This window comes from Tasmannia lanceolata, unplaced genomic scaffold (assembly GCF_043159265.1).
Source record: "Tasmannia lanceolata isolate RefF3 unplaced genomic scaffold, GAP_Taslan_0.1 ptg000012l, whole genome shotgun sequence".
Lineage (NCBI taxonomy): Eukaryota > Viridiplantae > Streptophyta > Magnoliopsida > Canellales > Winteraceae > Tasmannia > Tasmannia lanceolata.
In genome coordinates, this window is record NW_027518689.1 from 39,212,343 (window position 1) to 39,235,962 (window position 23,620).

At 40.6% G+C, this 23,620-nt stretch overlaps 3 protein-coding genes across 3 annotated transcripts; 2 read left to right on the top strand and 1 right to left on the bottom strand.

The window, feature by feature from the left end:
- The first annotated feature begins 695 nt into the window (after positions 1–695).
- On the top strand, positions 696–3,081 carry LOC143888170 (transcription factor TCP19-like). Its single transcript, XM_077392512.1, has one exon. The coding sequence runs from the start codon at positions 1,102–1,104 to the stop codon at positions 2,269–2,271; it is 1,170 nt and encodes a 389-aa protein (XP_077248627.1). The 5' UTR covers positions 696–1,101; the 3' UTR covers positions 2,272–3,081.
- A 6,957-nt stretch (positions 3,082–10,038) lies between these two features.
- Positions 10,039–13,887, top strand: LOC143887318 (cucumisin-like). Its single transcript, XM_077391425.1, has 8 exons — positions 10,039–10,121; positions 10,238–10,332; positions 10,434–10,580; positions 10,727–10,829; positions 11,142–11,655; positions 11,762–12,126; positions 12,831–12,942; positions 13,023–13,887. Exons 1-8 carry the CDS (start codon positions 10,048–10,050, stop codon positions 13,848–13,850), a joined length of 2,238 nt encoding a protein of 745 aa, XP_077247540.1. The 5' UTR covers positions 10,039–10,047; the 3' UTR covers positions 13,851–13,887.
- Positions 13,888–14,974: 1,087 nt separating this feature from the next.
- Positions 14,975–22,678, bottom strand: NRS/ER (nucleotide-rhamnose synthase/epimerase-reductase). Its single transcript, XM_077392513.1, has 2 exons — positions 22,131–22,678; positions 14,975–15,673 (listed from the first exon to the last, which is right to left on the bottom strand). Exons 1-2 carry the CDS (start codon positions 22,578–22,580, stop codon positions 15,218–15,220), a joined length of 906 nt encoding a protein of 301 aa, XP_077248628.1. The 5' UTR covers positions 22,581–22,678; the 3' UTR covers positions 14,975–15,217.
- Positions 22,679–23,620: the final 942 nt, after the last annotated feature.

The window sequence follows — 23,620 nt, forward strand, 5'->3', positions numbered from 1 at the left end:
AACAAAACACGTCATGTGAAGACTAGCTATAAAGTGCGCTCCAGTTTGGTGACTCGCGGGACATCTAAAATACTGCGCATCTTTTATTTGCTACTTGACAGCTTGGGCCACACGGTGAGAAGGGCGCCAATTGAATGATCTTAACCGTGTGACCACCCTCAAATGGTAATCCCATCTCTCTATCCTTGTGGGGCCCAACAGTTAAAGGTTCTTTAAGGCGTACACGTGTCCCACATGTCAACAAAAGCTATTGGGTGAGACCTATATCCTGGTTTTTCTGGAAAGTAAATATACGGACGTTGGAGTAAAGGGCACTTTTGTAAAAAATCTAAAAAAGGAAAATAGAAACGTGGTTTTTCTCTTTTAATTTTTCTTTAACAAGGAATGCTAAACTCAAGGGTGCCCTCCCTATGAATAAATCAGCCTCAAGGACGCTTCCATTGGATCCATGTCATGAAAGTGCATTATTATCCTTTAACTTTTACTATAGTTTAGTATTATTATATATGCACTTTGGTGACGTGGAACCAATTGGCGAGCTCTTGCTGCTGGTTTTTGCAAGAGCGCCCTTCAGTTTAGCATTACTCTCGTTTAATTTTCTTAGAGTCCTCACGCATTAACCCTTTTGGCCGCACGCCCCCTTTTTTGTTATTCCACACCTCCCCTACGAAAAATTATATACTTCCTACTTGGCATATCTAGAGAGGTTTTCTACGGTGAGATTTGTGTTGCTGTGGGAAAAGAAGAGTCTTGGAGAGCGACGAGGGATTAGAGTTTTTCTAGGGTTTCTTCTCCTCTTTTTCTCAATATGCGTTCTCAATCGGCGATGAAGGAAAGAGAAGAAGGGCTTTTCTCTCTCTCTCTCTCTCTCTCTCTCTCTCTCTCTCTCTCTCTAAAAGCATGGTAATGGATGAAAGCTCCTCAACAGTTCTTTGATCTTTGATCTTTGATCTTGATCTTCGATATTCTCCTGTAGTCCTCCTTTTGCTTGTAGATATATATATTTCTCTCGTTTTCTTCTATATCAGTTTTAGAGTTTGAAACCCTTGTTACCGGACTTTATTTTCTTGGGTTTTTGGTCTTGGGCCTTGTTTTCTCTTCATGGAATCTTCACATCAGAAAGATATGGAAGAAGATGATAACAGAGGAACTGATCTAAGAATGGGTACTGAAAACGGACAAGGAATTTCTTCTCCTCCGGCCACCGCCGCTCCGGCCTCGGACTCATCTCAACCGTCCGCTCCACCCCCATCATTGCAAGGGTTTTCTCTTTCTTCTACCCTAACTCCAGTTCCGATTCAACAAGTCTTTACTTCCGTATCATCTCCATCACCGTTACAACAAAATTTCGCCACCAATCTACTCCCAACCCAACTAGTCTGCCTTAAAGCCGAGCCCATGCCATTAGCCACAGACACTAGAATGGAATACGTACCAGTAAATCGCCCTCTAGCCACGGCTCGTAGGGCGAGCAAAGACCGGCACACGAAGGTAGAAGGCCGAGGGCGAAGGATCCGTATGCCGGCCGCATGTGCGGCCAGGATCTTCCAGCTTACCAGAGAGCTCGGCCACAAATCGGACGGCGAAACAATCCGATGGCTCCTAGAACAATCCGAACCCGCGATTATCGCCGCCACCGGAACCGGTACCGTTCCGGCTATCGCGACCTCCGTTGACGGAACCCTAAAGATCCCAACCCAATCCACCTCTGCCCCGATTTCGGATTCTTCTGGGACTCTTACCATTGAACAAGGTGAAGCTGCGAAAAGAAAGAGGAAGAGAGCACCCTCAAATACTTTTTATGGAATTCAACAGCCACCTCAGCAAATTCAGCCAAAAGCTACTATGTCTTCTGGTTTAGCCCCCATTGGAACGGCCTCGAGTCAAGGGGGTTTGTTGCCTATGTGGGCCCTTAGTGGGGTTAGTGGTGGAGGGAGGGTTATTACTGCACCTAACTCGGTTGCTACTGGCACTACTTTTGTTATGATTCCTCAATCTTCTGCCATTGCTGGGCCTTCTAATCAGCCTCAGATCTGGACTTTTCCGGCCTCGACGCCGCTGATTAATCTCTCTGCCAGGCCGATTTCTACTGTGTTTTCTGCTGTGTCTGGATTAAATCTCGCTACCGCCGTGGAAATCCAAGCTCCGGGTATTGCTAATACTGGTAATATAGCAACTGGGTCTGCTGTAACTCAACAGGAGCTTCAATTCATAAGTGGGTCTGCTAATCATCAGCAAAAGGGCCAAAACCCTCCACCAACTGCCAAATAGATCTTCACCTCCATGGGTTCGGGGGGTTTAGGGTTTTAACATTTTTTTTTTCTTTTTAGTTTTAGTTATGCAAAGTTTATCTGTGCTGTTTCCTGGTTGAATGGAAGAGAGGGGCGAGAGGAAGAAGAAAGGTGTAATAGGCACGTGCGCACGTGACAGGGTGAAGGTGGGTGGTTTTTAATTTACTAGTATTGGTAGGGCCGGGTTAGGCGGATGTGGGGCCCATCGGTGGGTCAACAGCTAAGGGTTGCTTCGTGCACGGTGCGGGGTTGTTTCCATGTGGGCTATCCCTTACCTGTCGTATTTTGTGTGGCGCATATTTCTAGGGTGGACCCGCAACCGTTTCCTCATCCTTATCGCGTAGAGTTTGCCTCGAAGTTGCCGCGTGGTCCCCACCTCTCTTCCTCTCTCTTCTATCGAAGGAAAGTTGGGCCGGGCCCTGCCGACACGCGTGTTCTGTGATTAGTGGATGAGGGTCATCGAACCGTCAGTTGTCTGACACGTGTTTTCGAAGTGCCAAGCGAATATCCGGTTACGGATCTGGGGGATGCGATGGATGGATGGCTCATGAGTCATGGCCCCATGCCAGATTTCTTTCTAGGTTTTTCTTCTTTTTTAGAGTTAAATGAGACAAAGGAGCAAAGCAGTCCGATTTGGTTCCATTATTTATCGTTCTCTTGCTTATACTTGTTAACAAATATCAAATATGTGATGATGATGATGATGTAGTTCCCTGACTATGATGATGATGATGATGATGTAGTGGCCTTCTGCTCTTTCTTTTCTAATCAAATTCTTCTTTCTATTAAATCTCTAATATTTGAATGCTTGAAATTTGCATGTTTCTTGGCGCCAGATTTTCTTCGCTAAATATTTTGCTAGAAATTTGAATTTTACATATTTTGGGTGTCTAATTTTAATTGGAATTTTTTTTTTCGGGAATTAGAAAATTTCAACCTTATTAGACCCATTTATTTTGTACGGTGTTTGTAGGTGTGGACAGATCTACTTTGGGTTGGGTCCATTTATGATCCATTTGATTATTGGTCCCAAGTGCTCTTTGGATGTTACTTTGGGCCACAATTCGTTTTGTACCATTCGAGTCCGTGGGAATGTCTTAGGTCATACTCATATTGTACACAATTTGGGATTAGCATTAGTAGAGAGTTTTTTTTAAAATGTTACAAAGATAGCTGTTATAAATGAAGCATTTTTTCATACTGTGGCGCCGAAGCTGCAATGGATTTTGTGGCAAATAATATCTAACCCAAGGGTCACAGAGATAAGATCTAGCTGTTGTAACTATATAGCCTGTTGTGTTTGGATTACGATTCCAAATAATTTTCTACCTTAGGATGTGGATCCAATGGTCAAGCTTCAGTTCCAATTGCTGAGGGCATCTATAGCGTCTCAAATAATATTCGCATCCTATCAATCCATCTTAACAATGGGTGTTTGGTTGTTGAAACTTGAAGCTACCGCGCACTACCAACCTTCTCTTATTTTTTCTTCCCTGAATTAAAAATAAAATGAGAGGATGTAGGTTTGTTCAGACTTAGATGTGAAGCTGAAAAAACAAGTTACGACAAGTCTCTTAGCCCACTCCAAAAGACACAATAATAAATAAATAAGATACGAGCCATACGTTTGTGCTCTATATAACATTTGACATTTTAGACTCTCCCATATTTTGTATGATGGGGCACGGCCCACCCCACCTCTACTGATTGGATGGTTAAGATCATCCGATTGCCATGATATTTTGGTTGTATTCCATCCCTATGAAATCAAAAGCTTCCAAATAAAATTTGTGAAGTGTACGGACCACGCGAACCAAATAAAAATCTGTGGGTCCGAACTGTTTCTCTAATAAAAATTAAAAAGCCACCATTCACGGCTTTTGAATGCTATTACTTATTTTATTTCTCATCTGCTTTATCTTTCTTTCCTTCCTTCCTCTCACAAACAAGATGCGGTACGTGGCCCGTTTGAGCAGTTGTAAATGATGTGACCCATACCAATATGTGGGTCCCACCTTGCCTTGATCTATACACCATGCCACCCACCCCTCGATGTGGGTGGGCCCACTCTCGCCTGGTAAAAGACTGGAATCCCGATCTCATCACGACCGTCCAAAAATCTGAATCTTTTTTGTTGATAAGGAAGAACGATGGTACGATACACCTATCATGGGGCCCACCATATGTTATCAGCATGATCTGGCTGGTCATCTTTCGGGCCCCACTTGGATTGGACCGACCTGGAACCTTTCTCCCACTCACACGACTTTTTCATTTTCTTTCGTTTTTTTATTGGCCGTCCATTTGCAGGCCCATTAGATGACAGCCGTGCAGGTGGGCCCCATTTACCAGTGGGGCTGACTGATATAATTACGCACTCTTGATGGACTGTGCCGGGTTTGGGTCCCACTCCCACCCACTTTCTCCTCAATCTTATGAAAAAGCCAAATATCCATGCATTCTTACCCGATGTTTCCCGGGCCGTTCATCTGACCGATTACAGTGGGGAGTATAGATTGATGAGAATTTATAATGGTGTGAGCCTTATAGTCAAGTATGTTTCAAAAAGCACTGTACCGACCACACCATAGCATCCTCCAAACCGACCATACGATAGGCCACAACGTAAATAGGTTGTGTCCCAAAAATCATTTCCATATGATGATCCTTTCCATCCGATCTATAGCGGTTTCAATAAAGTGCAGTTCTTCTATAGATTGGAGAGTTGGGCTCATCCTATCGAAATGATTTTTTGGGCACAATCTATTTATGCTGGCCCATCATATGGCCGGTTTGGATCATCCTACGGTGTGGTCTGTACAATATTTTTCAATTTTGAAAATACTGGACTATTAGGGCTTACACCGTATAAAAACTCACAGATTGACATGTCAAAAGCTTGTAATCTTCAACAAAGGAGATCTAATCCACTTCACTAAGTACATGTGCAAGTGGTGTAGGTAATAATTGCCGTTCATATTCTAGGGCACTAAATGAGATCTCGTCCATCCATGCATGAAATGTAGATCAAGTGGTTAGTTAGGTTCGTCCCTTCCACATGAGACCATATATCGTGGTGGCCCCATAGATAAACAGTCCCGATCCAGATGCCAACTGGATCATGAGATGTGCGAAGGACAAAAGGAATCATTTGGTTCATTGGATAAAGCATCAGACCCCACTATTGTTTATAAGACACCCCTTCTCTTTGTCTTCTTACCCTGAAAATTTCGTGAACCAAGATCCATAATAAAAGCTAAAGCATAAAAGAAGATGGCGTGCCCTTATAATATACTTTTGTCTGTGGGGGCATCCGACTCATTCTCTTTAGTTTTCTAGAAATAGTTGGAGTAGATAGATTTTTTTTTTTTGTTTTTTTGGCAACGAAGGGTGTCCCCACGGATGCGCACAATCACTCGTAAGCAAGGGGGGATTCGAACGCTCGTCACTGGGGAGCAAACCCATGACTTTACGCCAAAGAGATGTGGAGTACATAGAATTGACTTGAACATAGGGGCTCAACCCGAACCCGTCAGGCGATTTCGGCTTGGGTTGGGTTGGCATTTCCTCAGGTTGGTGTTGGAAAGTGTAAAGCAAAATCCATGTTTAACGTTTTGTGAAAAGTCTCTATGGCCTTCTAGGACAATTATTGTGTGTGGAAAATGTAAAAGTCATTGTATGTTTTTTTCTGGAATTCTTAATGTCTAATCTATAGATTATCAAAGAGTAAACGAGGAGTACCTTTGATGTTGCTCAGGATAGTTCTAGGAGGGTCTTGTCTTGTGTCCATAAGTAGAAGTCATCTGTGTAGAGATTGTAAGCTAAAATAGTAAAGCTTCAAGGGTAAAAGTTCAAGGGAGAAAAAGTGTACAAATTCTAAGGAAAAAGAGAAAAAAAACATCAAGTCACTTGTAAATTGTTTTGACATATGTTGGTTTATTTTGGTGTTACATTTGAGTTTTTGCTAAAGTTCTACAAGGGCCCTTTGGCTGTATATCTCCCAAGCTCCATTACCTTGCTCTTATGCTCACATTACTGCATAATTGATCCATCCAATTGGGGCCAATAGTTGGATTGGGTTAGGGTTAGAAAAAGCTAATCCGATTTGATTTTCGGTTGGGTTAGGGTTGAGGTCTTGGGAAGCTCAAATTTTATCGTGGTTTTCATAATTTTAAGGTTATGTTTTTGTTTATTTTTTCCTTTTTTGTATTTTTGCCCTGGGACAACCCACACAACCCAACCCAATTTCCTAAAGATGGGCTAGACGGGTTGGGTTAGGGTTGACCCTCCTCAGCCCAAGGCCTGGGTTGGGTCAGGTCGGGGTTGAGGGAATGCTACCTCGTGTTGGGCTAGGATTAGCCTCAATCCGACCTAACCCGGCGGGGTTGAGGGAATGCTACCTCGTGTTGGGCTAGGATTAGCCTCAATCCGACCTAACCCGGCCCGAGTTGCATCAGAGTTGCATCCCTACCTCGTCGACTCTAAAAGGCTCTCTTTGGATACAACCAAAATAGATCTTTATGTGCAAACTTTATTTTAAGCTAATCTTATTGACTCTAGAACATGAAAATATGTGTATTTGCGTCCATGCATGTTTCATAGAAGCATACTCTCATTCACATTATGTGGAAATGTATTCTTATTAGAAGAATTGCAGAATTAATTCATTGGAAGCTAGCCATTGAACTTGAGCTAGGTTAGGGTACTAATTAATCTTAGTAATTCCTATTTTTACTTTCACTACTTGATTCATATCATATTGCAAGAAGCCCTTTGTATCCTTCTAGGGGCATGCTTTGTTATGGTCTTAAGTGGGGGCCTGCCTAGGTATGGGACTAGGTAGGACCCAACCTGGTATGGGACAGGCTTAAAGGGCCTAGTCTAACGGGTTCCATTAGCTCTGGAGTTTTTGGTGCATTGGTTAGGTACCTAACGTCAAGGTTAAAAATTTCAGTTTTGGAGGTAATTTCGCTCCTATCCGAAACAAAAATTTTAGCCGAAATCCCAAAATTCGGTAATGGGTGCTCGAAATGTCATTTTTTGGGCCGAAATTTCGAGCGAAATTACCAAAATTCCGTGATTTCAGTTGAAATTATTTAAAGGAATAAAAACTTAATATTTTATCTTAAATTTGGCCGAAATTTCGACCAATATTTGGTAAATTTCGGCAATTTTGGTTTCAGAACGTTTCAGTTTCGGACCTCACCGAAATCCTCGGTCCGAAATTTCAGATTTCGGCTGAAATTTAAAACCTTGCCTAACGTTTGGTATCGGAGTAGTCACGACGTCCAATGTTCAAGTCACAGAAGAGGCAACTTGTAGAGAAGAGTAATTGGAAAAGGGCTACATGGTAAAAAAGCCAAAGTGAAAGCTGCCACGGAGGGGACGACCTCTAAAAAGTGTTACCTGGAAAAAAAAAAAGGTAGAACGTCACACAGTGGGCCACCGAGGGCAGCGGATGCGGAAGCGTGGTGCAATGTTACTATCCTAAGTGGGGCCTACCTAGGTAGGAGCCAGCCTAGTATGAAACAGGCTTAAATGGGCCTAACATGTTCCATCAGCTCTGGAGCTTTGGGTGCATTGGTTAGGGACATAACATAATTTTACATTTAGATCCAATCCAATGTTTTGATATCCAATGATATTGTCACTCCTATACTGTGATAATGGAACTCCTCATTTTGGTAATCACTTTTCTGATTGGATATTGATAACTTGGAGAATCGTAAAATTTTCGACCACCAAATAAGAAAAAGTATAAATTCAAGAAAAGAGTGCCCTCATCAAACATGGAGTGAGAATATCATTTTCTTATTGCTGATTTTCAATGGTAAGTGATGCTAGGAAAGCCGCGAATCTTTGCCTATGAGGAGACGTAAAATATGCATAACGTAAGATAAAATAGTAATGCACAGATTGGACCCCTAAGTTTGGATCATCTAGTTTCCACAAGCCCCCCAAGCAAACAATTTTCTCTTCTTGAGGTCACATTTCTAACTGAGACCTGCCAGGAAGACACACCCGGGTCCCTATTTTTTTTGACAAAATGATAAATATACCCTTTGATAGACATGCAACATTACGATGGTTGTTTAGGACAATCCTAAAACAAGCGTGTCTTATATTATTTTCCTTTCTTCCCCACTTGGTTCTTGCATGGATTAGGACCGCTCTAAAATTAATTTGCATGCCTGACTACTTGGGCTGGGTCTGGCTCTGAGTACCTGGGCTTGACGCCAGTTGTGTTGCCCCCTGGGCCTTGGTCCTGCGCCAATGTACTAGGCCCTGTTCGTTTTGAATTTTGAGAATTGATTCGAGTCCAAAACTGATTATCGGACCCATTAGGCCCAAGGACTGTATAAACCATGGCCTGTCTGTGCCTACCAGAGAATGATCTACTTGGGAATTCTACATGGGTTACATTTTACAATGAAGAATGATCTAGTGTAACCTGCTTGCACCTAATCATACCTTAAGTGCAGTCAAGAATAGAGATTCACTCGGGCTGTTCTCATGGGGATAGAACTCCTCGCATAAGCTTTTCCTGGAATTAGCTACCCAACTTGGATAGTTTTATCTTGAATAATCCCTGGCATTGATGACCTTCTATAGTATAACCCCACCACCGGGGCTATTCTTGAAGAGAACCTCTGATATTAGGGCTATCCAAGGATAAAATAATCCCCGGCTTGCTATCCCCATGGAGAACTGCGGCATTATCGCACCCCTTGGTGGGGCCCACTTTGATCACCCTTTGGCACTAAAGCATCTGCAATTGGGCGTGTCTAACCATCTACCATTAGTCCCCCAAATAGATGGTTAGAAAAAAAAAATTTGAAGAAGAGTTAGTATTAAATATTAAAAATATGAAAAATTCTTTGATTGGATGGCTAGGATTGCGAAATTGGAGTGGTTTTTTGAGCAAGGGCAATCCAAGGTGGATAATTAGTATTTGATGGCCACAAACCCTTGCTTCGTATTACATTAGTGGTTCCCTATGCAAAAAGAAAAACTCATTTCCTAGTTCTGTTAAGCTTGGAACTGAACCGAACTGGCAACAATGGTCATAAGTCATAACCACCTAGCAAAAAGGCTCAATCCCAACAGGCAACAAGGGAAATATAATGACATTAAACCATTAACCACTGACTCTTACCACAAAGCAAACAAATGTTTTGACTTTGGAAAGACCGTTCAATTGGTCTAATTTTCTTGTTTTTTCTGTTCTCCTCGCAACTTGGACGAACTCTACAAAGGAGATCACTAAGCTTGGCTCGTCACCCTGCAACCCAACAAAGAGGCCATGTATACTTCTCATCTTCGGTAAAAAGACAACCACAAAAATCAAAGGGATGACTAATGCACCTTCTTGTAAGAAATCCAAAGTGCCTCTTATATTTTTCATTAGTTTAAGATAATCCAGGAAAAAGAGAATATATGCCTATCGCGTAAGCTCGACACAATGTATAATGATTGCTATAAATAGCTGAAATTTCTAGCCTTGAGGAGCAAACCCACTCTTACATTTGAATTGGGAGGAGTTGGGTGGAAGAATTAAGAGGGCTTCAATGGCCAATAAGTGGTTTCCTTCCTTTTTATATCCCTTGTTGCTTGCAGTTCTTTTAGTGAATTGCCTTTGCCAAGAGGAAAGGAAGGTAGTACTCTTATATTTCATTATCCTTTTCTATATAGGGATCCTTGGCAATTGCAATGTTTCTCAGTGTGAAGGCTGTATTTGTAGGTTCATGTTGTATACATGGGAGAGCTTCCCAAGAATGGTGTATCTACAGCGTTGTTGCACCAGACAATGCTAGAAGATGTCCTCGGAAGGTTTTACTACTGCTACTACTAAGATGATGGTTTTTTTCAGATGGGTTTCTACAAATAATGAGAACTTAACATGTACTTTCTCTTAAAAAATAATCTAACTTCTCCAATTTCAGCAGCACCAACGCCAAAGACTCATTAATCTATAGCTATGGAAGGAGTTTTAATGGGTTTGCAGCTAGACTATCCGATGAAGAAGTTGCGAAATTTTCAGGTGATATTAACACTCCTTGTGAAGATTAGCACTAATGTTATGAGCATAATAATAAAAAAGGATACATTCTTGATGGTTAACCAATTGAATTGGGCTTATAGAGATGGAGGGAGTGGTTTCTGTGTTACCCAACACCAAACTTCATCTTCACACTACAAGATCGTGGGACTTCATGGGCCTCACTCAAACTCTATCCGGACGCTACTATGGTCAAGAAGGAAACATCATTGTTGGGATGCTAGATACAGGTAAAAATGAGTATACACGTTCAATTAGTTTAATTTGCCTCGTGAAGAAACCATGCAGGATCATTTCAATGACACATACCATCACCAAAACTAGCCCCTACATAAAATTTCAGGAAATTTATGGTGACTATTTGCAATTTCCATAGGAGTTTGGCCCGAGGCTGAGAGCTTCAGTGACGACGGATTTAGTCCTCCTCCCGCAAAATGGAAAGGCACATGCCAGACTGCACATAACTTCACCTGCAACAAGTGATCTCCCTCCCTCCCTCTCTCTGTGTGTCTTATGTTTCAAGTATTTTTTTTTGTTTTTGAAAAGCGACAAAGATATATTTATATTCATACGAAAGTGACGTAATAGAGGGACCAGGAGTCCCCATATAACTACAACGTATGATGGCCTACGAGAAAGCTCCAGGCTCTGAAAAAACAAAGTTAAAAAAAACTATTCTCCCTTTCCAAAACCTTTTAGTTTCATCACCACCAAGCTGACTTTCCCACCTCTTCAATCTTCCCAAAAGATCCTTGGAATTTTGATGAAATTTTTGGATCTACATTTTACAGCAAGGTCATTGGAGCTCGATTCTACAATAGCGACGGCTTCTACGACGTTACGGATATTAAATCTCCGAGGGATTCGGAGGGCCATGGAACCCATACTTCTTCGACAGCAGCAGGGAGAATTGTAAGTAAAGCAAGCTACTATGGACTAGCAGAAGGTGTTGCAAGAGGCGCAGTTCCACAAGCGAGAATTGCGGTGTACAAAGTATGCTGGTCATTTGGGTGTGGTTTGGCCGATCTCTTAGCAGCTTTTGATGATGCAATAGCAGATGGTGTTGATATCATATCAGTTTCCATTGGGTCTGATTTCATAGAACAATACTTCGAAGACCCAATAGCAATTGGATCTTTCCATGCAATGAAGTATGGGATCTTAACCTCTAATTCTGCAGGAAATTCAGGCCCATTTCCTCTTAGTGTATCCAACTATGCACCCTGGTCTTTAACAGTGGCCGCTAGCACGATCGATAGAAAATTCGTGTCCAATGTCGTTCTTGGCAATGGACAAACTTACATTGTGAGTCTACTGAAATTTTTATTCAAGTTGAGAATTTTTTTTTTCATTTGATCTTAACTAACATCGTTCTTTTCTTCCTTTTTCATTTGTAAAAACAAACTAAAAGGGAAATTCCATCAATAACTTTGCCCTTAGTGGGACAGAGTTTAGCAACTTTGCCCTTAGTGGGACAGAGTTTAGCTTGGTTTACGGAGGAGATGCGGCGAATGTATCTGCAGGTGCTTCGGGTGATATTTCAAAATATTGTGTGCCTGGATCATTGAATTCCATTGAAGTAGAAGGAAAAATTGTTCTATGTGATAGGCTTTGGGATGGTTCAGGGGTCATGTTGGCTGATGGATTGGGTGCCATAATGAGTGATCCGAAGTTCTCCCAATTGTTTCCAGATCTCTCCTTCTCTTACCCGCTACCAGCCACTCTCATCAATACAGATGATAGTAAGAAAGTACTGGAATACATTCAATCTACTGAGTAAGTGATACACTACCAATTCCATTCTCTTCATTTTTAGAGAATTTTCTATTTTTCTATTTTTTTTTCTTATTTTAACATGAGATAAGGTTATATTGGTCATTTTCATACTGGGAAGAAATGCCAATTAGAACTTTCAAGTTCTAGCCATTTGAGAAGGATTCTCGGGTGAGCCCATTTTAATAAGAGAACGAGATTTTGGTGAGTCTCTGGGATAAATCCAGACCTTCCGACTAACTTGGGTTTTCAGAGTGGAAGCTAAAAAGTTGGGTGGAACTAAGGCGTTACTCTTCAAGTTCCTCAGAGTTCCCTAAAGTATAACACTACTAAAACCCCCTAATGATCCCATAAAAGTACAATGCCCAAATAAAGTCTGCTAGGGGAGGGCATATTTTCGTCATGTGAAAATCATTATTTCCATCTTTAGGAGAAAGTGTAATAATGAGATTAGGGAGATTAGGTTTGGGATTCTATATAAGGTCTTGGTTGATTGTAATATGCAACCATAGTGCTAATTAAGTTCTTGGATCACCTCTGCGAGTGGACGTAGTCATACCATCATCTGTGTTTCAATTATTTTTATTTCCTGTGACTAATTTCGCTATTGTCAACTGTTTGGCGCATTCATATAAACTTACATCGATGGTTTTCATAGCATACTACCTATTGGGCTATTGTAAAATTAAGAAACCGCCCCTTTTCAGGAACCCCATTGGAACCATTCAGACCGGTGAGACTTATAAGGATGATGCGGCGCCTCGTGTTGTCTCCTTCTCTTCTAGAGGGCCTAATCCAATCACTCCAGATATTCTCAAGGTAATAAATGTCAATTAATTTTCTCTATTAGCATTGTTTTGAAATGCCCCTGAACCACTTAATCTTATTTAAATAAACAGCCCGATTTGACCGCCCCTGGTGTAGACATCCTCGCAGCCTGGTCTCCGATCTCACCTCCTTCCATCTACTACGGAGATACAAGGAAAGTTAACTACAACATAATTTCAGGCACTTCCATGTCTTGCCCTCATGCTAGCGGTGCAGCCGCCTATGTTAAATCAGCTCACCCAAACTGGTCTCCAGCTGCCATTAAATCTGCGCTCATGACTACAGCTTATGTGATGGATTTGAGGAAGAACGAAGATGCAGAATTCGCTTATGGATCAGGTCACATTAACCCAGTGGGAGCTGTAGATCCTGGACTAGTCTTCGATGCATCAGAGAAAGACTATGTGGACTTCCTCTGTAAGCAGGGCTACAACACCACCACTCTAAAACTAGTAACTGGAGACTCGAGCACTTGTAATGGAACTGTCCCTGGAACTGCTTGGGACCTAAACTATCCCTCCATTGCACTCTCCATAGCAGATTGGCACCCTATCTTGGGAACATTCAGTAGAACAGTAACTAATGTTGGGTCTCCAAACTCTACTTATCACGCCACTGTCAGTGTACCATCCCTTCTGAATGTTACAGTCGAACCCTCTGTTCTTTCGTTCTCATCAGTGGGTGAGAAGATATCGTTTACAGTGAAGGTGAGCGGTGGAGTCATCATTCAGCAGCCAATCATTTCTGGTTCAATTGTGTGGAAGGATGGTGTTCATGTGGTAAGGATCCCGTTGGTGGTTTATACTGTCCTCCCTCCATCTGTAATTCCTAACATGAAGCCTAGTTTTTTCGAAGGCTCCTCTATATATCACAAGAATGGAATTCTTGGGGGAAATTAGTAGTTCAGCAGAGCCAGACAGTAGTATAGTAAGCAAGACTGATCTGGTCATGTTTCTTTTCTCTCTATCTTTGTCTGGATTGAGATTAAAATAAATAATGCAATTACCAACTTTGTTGGAAATTAAATGTAAGCTCTTCCATTCAATTTTATGACATCAGGGTCTTTCTACATGCTGTGTTTGTTCAGTTGTTGGAACTTTCCATGAATTCTTGTCGCCATTTTTTAGAACTCATTTGCATTCTGTAATAGAGCCAGCTTGAATGATGAAGTTTGTGAGGCTGATATTGCAAATGGGATGCCTGTTTGGTAATATGAAAAAGGACTAACATACTAAGCTGGGTCCTTTTGATCCGCAAGTTAATTCAGGTAAAAGGAATTCACAAAAAACCCTAGACAAAAAAATCTATAACTGGAAAAAATTTCATGAACAAAGAATTCCAATGAAGAATTTTCAAGGCCTAAAGACCTTTCAGTAGGGAGCAACCTCATTGTAATAAATGAAGCATGCAAACTATTCCATCTGATAATAAGCCCCACCTTGGATCTCTAATGGTCCAAAAAAAACAAGCCAACCCCTAACAATCCTACTGTTTAAATCTAATAATGTGGTTTTTTTGTTGTTGTCCAATGTAAACCGTTTCCCATTCCCATACGTACGATTGTTTGAGATTTCGGGCCATTTAAGACTTTCAAAATAAGTCGTATCAGATGGGCAATCCAGATCATAAGAACACCGACTAAGGCCCATTGTTCAGAGATCACCCGACCCCAATAATAGTAGACGGGCCTTGATGATCCACAATAAGAACACCCTACCCCAACAATCACCGCTAGGCCCATTGTTCAGAGACCGGATGGGTGCACCATGGTTGCCCTAAAATCACCCGTGTTCAATGGATAATGAAGAAATCATAGAGCCAACAGTCCACATTCAATGAAAAAAATGTCTAATTGGGCCAAGATTTACCACTGGTGCGGTTTGAGTCATGGCCAATCCAAGGTTAAGCCCAGCAGACAACGTAACAGTGAACCTTTCATTTTTCAATAACTTACATGAAAAACCATTTACACAATCTTTTCAATACAAAAATCAAACTCAATAAGACCATTAATAAAACAGAATGGGCACAACCATGGAACTCGTAATTTTTCAACAAGATAAAAGTAAGCTTATTACAGAAAGAACATACCCCCCCTTCCTCAAACTAATTTATTAATAAAAGCATAGTAATCATATGCAAAATAGGGACTAACGTGATGGGGAAAGAGGATTTAGCGGTTGAAGTCCGTCTACTGTTCCAAACTCCTATCCCCAACAGCTAACTCAACAAATAGAACATTTTAAAAGAAAATTGAACAGAAATCTCACACTACAGAGGATGTCTTCTGATTTGGCTTGAATACGTACTTTATGAGCGATTCCTTAATGGGCAGAAGTTCGGGGAACTCGTTCTTCAATTTCATGGCATCTAATTCGTTGTTGCTCCTCGGAGCAATGATTACCTTGGCCTGCTCTTCAAGATTGAAATTCCTCCAAGAGAAGCTTGGGTCGATGTAGTCTCTGTACATCTCCAAGATCTCATTGTGGCTAACCACTCCTGGATTGGTGAAGTTCCAAATCCCTGTGAGATTCCTCTTCGCCATTTCGATGGAGATGGGAAGAAGTTCATCCAAGATCGTCATAGAGTTGGGAATGTTGACCACCTTTTCGTATCGAGTGATTTTTGTGATGAAGTTACGGGGGTTTGATAAATCAGATGAGATGGGCATCCTGACACGCAAGGTACAAACGTTCTCATAGTTCTTAAGCAGATCTTCCACCTGTTGATTTAAGGATGCAGACAAGCCAAAATCATGAAAGACCACTATAGTTTTTAATTTTCATATAATTTATTATGCTAGATTCAATAAATGAGCATGTAAAACAACAACAATAGAAGCCAGCAAAGAATATGAAGACGATTCAGCAGTTTTCATACATTGACTATGAGCTCGTTAGAGTAACCTTCCTCTGGAAGGTGATAATGAGGGGGAAAAGGATTAGGGGAGCATGATGATCAAGGGCTCTCCATCAGGAATAAGATTCCAGATTGTCACCTCATACTGCTTTTTGAGAATACATTAACCTCCAATTTCCATTTTGTTCGTCGCTGCTTTGTCATAGCAATCAGGTTCAGACCAGTTCAACCGGGTTGCACCAGTTCTCAAAATATTGTACGAAAACTATTATGAGTCTTAGTATGGGGCAACTTAAATTTTTGGAAGCCAGTACAAAAAAACAAATATTTGCTAATTGCAAGACATACAAACAAGACAGTGACCAATGTCTCTAAAGATTTGTCAACAAAAGTTTGAATGTGAACACTGCCAATATTCCTGATCCTGAAATAATTGTGTATGTCCTGAAATGATTCATTGCATTTATATTTTACCCTAGAGCTTCCTAGGCAAATCGCCATTCAAAAAAAAAAACCTTCTTAGGTAAATCAAATTTCTTGTTTCTGAATGAGCACCTTTGCATATATATATATATATATATATATATATATATATACATTCACTAAAGTCTAAACTCATAGTGGCTAATTCATCAATTGAAGAAAAAGGGCCCTTTTAACTCAGTGGTTGAAATTTATATGCACTCATTTAGAAAGAGCTACCAGGAGTGAATTGAGCCCTTGAACTATATCTTCACTTGCCGGGGAATATAACCTATCCTTTTTTTTAGACCGATGAACACTTTCATGTTTCTCGCTCACTCCAGCATCTTATTGTCAAGCAGTGATTTGAAATTCAAATAGGACCATCAGTCAAACTGGGTTTAATCGGAAGTGGCCAAAAATATGGGTTGCTCCGGAAATAGGTACACTTTTATGAGACCTGATCAGACCAGCAGGCTCACTACTTGAGCTGTTGAACCATTCCACCAGGTTGGTATTGTTTGAACATTGAACTAGCTAAACTATATACCAGGTTGAGGACAGAACTTTCCATATGGAAATATGATTTGTATCTCCAGCCATTGGATCTGGAAAATCACTTCACAACTCTTCCTTGAAACAATAAAACACTTCATCATTAATTTCAAAAGGAAGAGAAGTAGCATAAAATGGTAAAAAGTTTATCCCATAGGATTTCAACACCATGACATGTTGGTGTGCCATTTAGAAATTCAATCTATGTTTTATATTTTCCATTGGACCCAAGTACAAAGAGTAAGTGTGGTGTGATGTGGTCCTGATGAATACATGTCATATATTGCTCGGGAGACCATGGCAACATGATCTAGATGTAACTTATGTTCTTTTATGAATGATGGAGAACAATAGTTACAATTCCTAGTATGCGAAAACATGAGTTGGAGAATTTCAACTCCATATGACCCTGTTAGATCCTCTTGCTGATAACTGACATAGTAGGTATCATGGTGACATCAATGCTAGTGTCAGCAGTTCTCGCCCCGTTAGGCCCAAAATTTTCAAACCCCTCTCTTATTCTTTATATCATACGTCTTAGAGGGTTCCTGGGAGTTGTGCTGCCACTTGCGCATTAGGAATGCACCAAAACACCATGAACCAAAAGCATCAGAAATTACAAAAATAAGGAAAGCCCATGAAACATGAAATTATATCATCATTTCATTACTTGTACATAAAACAACCCAAAACACTCGAAAAAGAAAACAGCCCAAATCACTTGAAATTTCTGTGTTGTTTTGTTTCTTGTTTCACCCGTTAGCTTTGGGGAGTTTTCTCTAATGGTTTCCTAGTTCAACTAGGAAACGGTTTAGGTTCTGGTATAAACCTAGACAGACATAAGGTAGGTAAACCAGTTCCTTGTGACAGATGTGGATCCTAATTTATCTATGAATATGATTCGCATCGATTCGTTTAGATAACAGAAAAATAAAAACCTCAACTGTGTGTGTGTGTGTGTGTGTGTGTGTATGTGTATATATATATATATATATATATATATAGAGAGAGAGAGAGAGAGAGAGAGAGAGAGGAAAGTGTTCCTGAGCTATAGCTTAGATAAGCTTATCTGAGCTATAGCTCAAAAACACATGTGGCCTCACATTTTTTGGGGGATCCAAAGCATTCATTTGGATGACCCTTCCATGGATAGGGTGTGTTCCAAAAATCAGCTTTGTATGATCATCCTTACCCAATCAAAGGTGGAGGGGAAAATGGACAGACAATGTGTGTCCATGTTTCTGCCCAATTTTCATAGAGGTGGAGGGGAAAATAGCTTATCTGAGCTATAGCTCAAAAACACATGGGGCCCCACATTTTTGGAGGGGATCCAAAGCATTCATTTGGAAGGACCTTCCATGGATCATGTTTCTGCCTAATTTTTTCCTCCACAGAGGTCGAGGGGAAAATAGCTTTTATCTGAGCTATAGCTCAAAAACACATGTGGCCCCACATTTTTTTGGGGGATCCAAAGCATTCATTTGGAAGGCCCTTCCATGGATAGGGTGTGTACCAAAAATCAGCCCTATATGATCATCCTAACCTTGCCATCTGTGGAGGGAAAAAATGGGCAGAAACATGGACACACATTGTCTGTCCATGGAAGGGCCTTCCAAATGAATGCTTTGGATCCCCCAAAAAATGTGGGGCCACAGGTGTTTTTGAGCTATAGCTTAGGAACACTTTCCTCATATATATATATATATATATATATATATATATATATATATATATATATATATATATAGAGAGAGAGAGAGAGAGGAAAAGGAGTGTGCGCTCAACCGCACCAAAGAAGCATGCGCTTGAAGAGAGATAAGACATCTCATTGGCTGTTGAAACGTGGGCCCATGCGGCAAAACAAAGAGAGAAACTTGCGTTATCAAGGGTGCATCACGGACGTACCCTCGACAAACCCTAAACTCTCTCTCTCTCTCTTTCTCTCTCTGACAAACCCTACGGCTTTTTTTCATGAAACCCCCTTCCACTTTAAACCCTAAATCCAATAGTCGAGAAGGAAACCAGAGCGCGCCTCTCTCTTCTCCCATCGCTTGAACCAGCCTCTTTCTTCTCCGAAGGTATTCCCTCATGCCAACGGCAAACCAGAACCAGCAAATGACCAGGTACGTACCATTTTTTGGTTTTTCATCCTTGCAACCATTTTTTTCTCTGATTTCCGCGTTTAGGGTTTGCTGATTTATGGTTCCCTAATTCTTTCCTCTGCATTAGGGAACCATAAATCAGAGTTAGTCTCATTTTTCCTCTGATTTATGGTTCAAACCATTTTTTTGGTGATTTATGTGTAGGGTTTGTGATTTAAAAAATACTGATTTTTTCCTCAAGAGAGGGTGTCTCATTTGTTCTGTGATTTGTCTGTGTTTTTGTATTTTTTTTTGTTCTGTGATCCTAAATATATTGCTCATATATTTGTCTGTGTTTCTATAGTTAGTTCGCTTAATGGAATGCATATCATCTGTTTTAAAGCTACTTAAATAGTTTTTGTTCATAGGACCGAGTAGTTGAAAAAATTGAAGATTGCAAATTGTGTATGAGCACCAAGTAGCAAAGGAAGGGAATTCCATAATAAATTAGATCTGTGGTTATTGTTTTGTCCATTACATCTGAGTTACTGACATGGTTTTAAATTTCGGCTGGAACATTTCGTTTCGGTAAAATTTCGGAAATTTCGGTGAAACGTTTCGGTGAAGTACAAAATTTCGGTGAAATTTTTACAAGATTTCGTACCGAAACCGAGATTTAAAACCTTGGTTGCTGAGCATTCATATATATATATATATATAAATATATATATATATAAATATATATATATATATATATATAGAGAGAGAGAGAGAGGAAAGTGTTCCTGCGCAGTTGCACAGGGAGCTTCCCTGCGCTTAAGTGGCTTAAAAAGCCTCCCATTGGTTCGTATAGCGGGTCCACCATTGCGAGTCCACAAAAAGTGACCAATGGGACGCTTTATAAGCCACTTAAGTGCAGGAACGCTTATATATATATATAAAGAGAGAGAGAGAGAGAGAGAGAGAGAGAGAGAGAGAGAGAGAGAGAGAGAGAGAGAGAGAGAGAGAGAGAGAGAGAGATGTATATAAACTGTTTCTATCGAAACCATTGTATGGACAACAGATGGAGGGTGGTAGGTTTCTACAAAGCACTCCTACTCTCCTCACTCTGTATGTTAGCATGAGAGGAGGGTGGTATGTTTCTTCAAAGTTTCTAAATCTTGGAATGCTCACAATCTGAATTCAACACTTGTAACTCAAATATCTAAGTATGTTCTGTCACATTCTTAAATTCCGCAGCATCAGCGAAACATACCGGTTTATACTCCTGATAGTGGTCAAACTCTTACGACCTGCTTCTCAAGGAAGCAAAGTACACAGCTAAGGACATTTGCCCCTGAAGAAGATGAGATATCCCTCGCTGAAGTTCATACAAGCAGACAAAATTCTCAACCAAGTAAACAAGACATCATTGTAGCTAAGGACATTTGCCCCTGAAGAAGATGAGATATCCCTCGCTGAAGTTCATACAAGCAGACAAAATTCTCAACCAAGTAAACAAGACATCATTGTCAAATTTTCAGCCTCCCACATATCATATACTGAATCAGTCATCATTTGGGTACATCGAGACCACTCCAAGTAGTTTGGTACCATCCAACTTAAGTGTCGTAATCTGCATCCCTGGGTTATTGCCATCATCATGAATACCCATGTGTGACACACCACCTAACGCACACAAGGTGGTGGAGATTGCATCGCTACGGCTGCTAACAAACATATTTCAGGTCCGGTTTTACATCCACATATAAAGAACAGGTGATCAACTATCACATCACAAGTTTTAAAAATATAATAATAATAAAATAAAATAAAAACTGCAGACAGGGCAGCAATATTAGCTGAGAAGAAACTTCAATAAATCATCAAAAAATCATCCAATCAGTATGAATCCGTCCACATTCCATTCAGAAAATCGACACAAGATGAATATATGCAGATTCAACCCTTAAATCAACAAGCACAGCCATCTAATCAATTTTCTCAGATCTGATTTTTTTCTCTTAAAACCGATGATAACTTGGTGCAAAATGAAATAAAAAATTTAGGAATCATACGTGATGAAACATCCACTATCAATCCCTACCAGTTTTGACGATGTCTGGCAGTTCTATCCTCACAGCTGCTGACATCAGCTGTACGGGCAGAGGTGTGGAAAACTTCTTTCAATATTTATCAGTGACGACAAATCGCAGAAGTACTTCGTTAGCTCTGATACCAAGTTGTAAATCACCCGGCTTTGATTAGGGATTGTGAGGAGAAGAAGAAGAAGAAGAGGATGACAAAAGAGAAGAGAAGAGATGGGAGACAGGAAAAAATTGTGAAGGTTACTGTGACCCCACAAAAACCAAAGCTCTTATTAAAAACAGTCAGATGACCACCATCTACATGGAAAATTAAATAATGAATAAATGCATAAAGCCAATAAGTAAAGCCTATGATAAGGCCCATGACAACATAAGCCCCTATATTGTGACAGCAAATGTTTCCCATTCTTTGGTGAAAAGCTAGAATTAAGGATCAGAAACCTTAGATGCCTTCTATGGTAATTGGGCAACCTCTGCCTGATGGCATTTTGTAATGTTTTGCTTTTCTTATTAAATCTGCTATCTCGTAAAAAAGCATCAGGGAGAAGATAGTCACAAGCAATAATGTCAATGCCATTTTGCAGAGGCTACAAAAGGGATGTAATAATGCTGTATCCACTAATAAGATCTGCTTCAAATTAACCACCTACAAGTGTTACCTAAGTAGATCTAAGAATACCATACATATAGCTCGATGAGAGTCACATGATTTGCTTCATGTTACGATCTCAATATGTGCATTGTATTCCCTGATAGGGGAATGTGGTCTAAATCCAGATCAGGTACTAAAAGATTAACACATTGAACCGATATAAATAAGAAGTCAAACTACGTAGAAGCAAATGAAATTGCGACTCGCAAGGTCTCAGATCATCACAGTCGAATGTAACTATTCCATAACAGGTCAATTTATCCAAAATTTGCACAGTAGTACCCAAAAAAAAATAAAAATAACGCGGCTTGAAAGATCACCACCCTAATTACATGTAAACATTCAAACACTGAAACAAAGATTATAGACACAATAAACGCAACCAAATCAGCTAAATCTCAGGTAGTAGTTTCCAGATCCAAAAAAAAACATATACAATCCTAAAAAGAAACGAAATGAAAATAAGAAAGAAAATTAAATTACCATGGCCTTGGTCTTGGAGTAGAAGGATCCAATAAAATTAGGTTGATCTTCCTCCTTGAATCCGATCCCTGATCCGATTGGATGTAGATCATCATATTCAAAGATACAACCAGTTGCATAATTGATCAAAATAAGGCCCTTTTCTCTGCAAAGGTCAGCTAGGGTTAGGGTTCCGACCACGTTAGTTCGGATAGTCTCGACCTTATGAGACTCGCACCAATCCACGTTGGGCCGGCCGGTCACGCCGGCCGCGTTGAATACGTGAGTCGGTTTGACGGTAGCCAGGTCAGTTTCTAACTCAGACCGGTTTTCGAGTCGACCAGAGGCGTAGGAGTAATCGATTCCCTGAGCCTCACAGAGCTTTCCGAGGAGACCACCTATCCAACCGGTTTTCCCATAGATGAGGAATTTTAAAGGCTTATCCGAAGTACCGTTCGCCGTATAACCCATGAATCTTGGAGAGAGAGAGGGAGAGGAATCTGGAAGGTATCAGAGAGAGGTATACGAAAGGGATTTGGAAAGTATCAGTGACAGAGAGAGAGAGGAGGGTTTTATTGGGAAGGGAGATTTTTTTGAGCAATGATAAATTCGCACCCACTATAGGATAATTCGCACCACTGTTAAGCGAAAAAAAAGGGAATTTAAAAGGGTGCGGATTTATCATTATCTTTTCGGTGAAGGGCTGAGACTTTAATGTCTGAGAAAGGTGGTCGTGGTGGCACGTGTATGATCAGACTAGCATTCTGGGCCATGTTATGCATTTGGGTAAAATAATGGCCGTACCCAAAGTGTAAAATAATGGGTCCAACCTATGACTTAGCATTCTTATAAATGGTGGAAAATAAAGGCCGTACCCCAACAAAAATGGGAGTGTAAAATAATGGGTCAAACCTTTGCATGGGCTCGAGTGCAGATCGTGGGGGGCCACCTCATCGAAACATGAGGTAGGATGATGGGCCTCACCTGATGCATGACACGGTAAATGATGGGCCTTACCCTATGGATGAATGGATGGATTTGGGTGGAGACGCTGGGCCTACTCATGGGTGTAAAATGATGGACCTACCGTATGCATGTGATAACAAAACAACTCAACTCAACTCTACTCAATTCAACTAAGCCTTTGTCCCAAAATAGTTGCGGTTGGCTAATGAATTCTTTAGAAATTTTTCTTGAAGAAAAAGTGAAAAGATCTACCCGGCTCAAATTGACTAAGTCTACTTTTAACCCTAGTTGGGTTCATCTACATGGATCATTTTCTTCCATTCTATCTTATACAAGGTCATGTTCTCTATTATGTTCCTAGTCCTCAAGTCTTTCTTCACTGTTCCTATTCAATTTTTCAATAACAAAACAAGAGATAAAATTGTGGTGGGTGATGCGGTGATGGGTGTGTGTGTGTGTGTGTGTCTTGGGTTGGGGGGCTTCCATATGCATGGGTGTAAAATGATCGACCTCATATTATCAAAGGGAAATGATATATTCGCCCC

Bases quoted from the DNA above. Each gene is read 5' to 3' on its own strand.
- LOC143888170 (XM_077392512.1), top strand. From the start codon at position 1,102: ATGGAATCTTCACATCAGAAAGATATGGAAGAAGATGATAACAGAGGA.
- LOC143887318 (XM_077391425.1), top strand. From the start codon at position 10,048: ATGGGAGAGCTTCCCAAGAATGGTGTATCTACAGCGTTGTTGCACCAG. The intron at 10,122-10,237 runs GTTTTACTACTG...CAATTTCAGCAG, and splicing joins CTAGAAGATGTCCTCGGAAG to CACCAACGCCAAAGACTCAT. The intron at 11,656-11,761 runs GTGAGTCTACTG...ACAAACTAAAAG, and splicing joins GCAATGGACAAACTTACATT to GGAAATTCCATCAATAACTT.
- NRS/ER (XM_077392513.1), bottom strand. From the start codon at position 22,580: ATGGGTTATACGGCGAACGGTACTTCGGATAAGCCTTTAAAATTCCTC. The intron at 15,674-22,130 runs GTAATTTAATTT...TTAAATCAACAG, and splicing joins ACTCCAAGACCAAGGCCATG to GTGGAAGATCTGCTTAAGAA.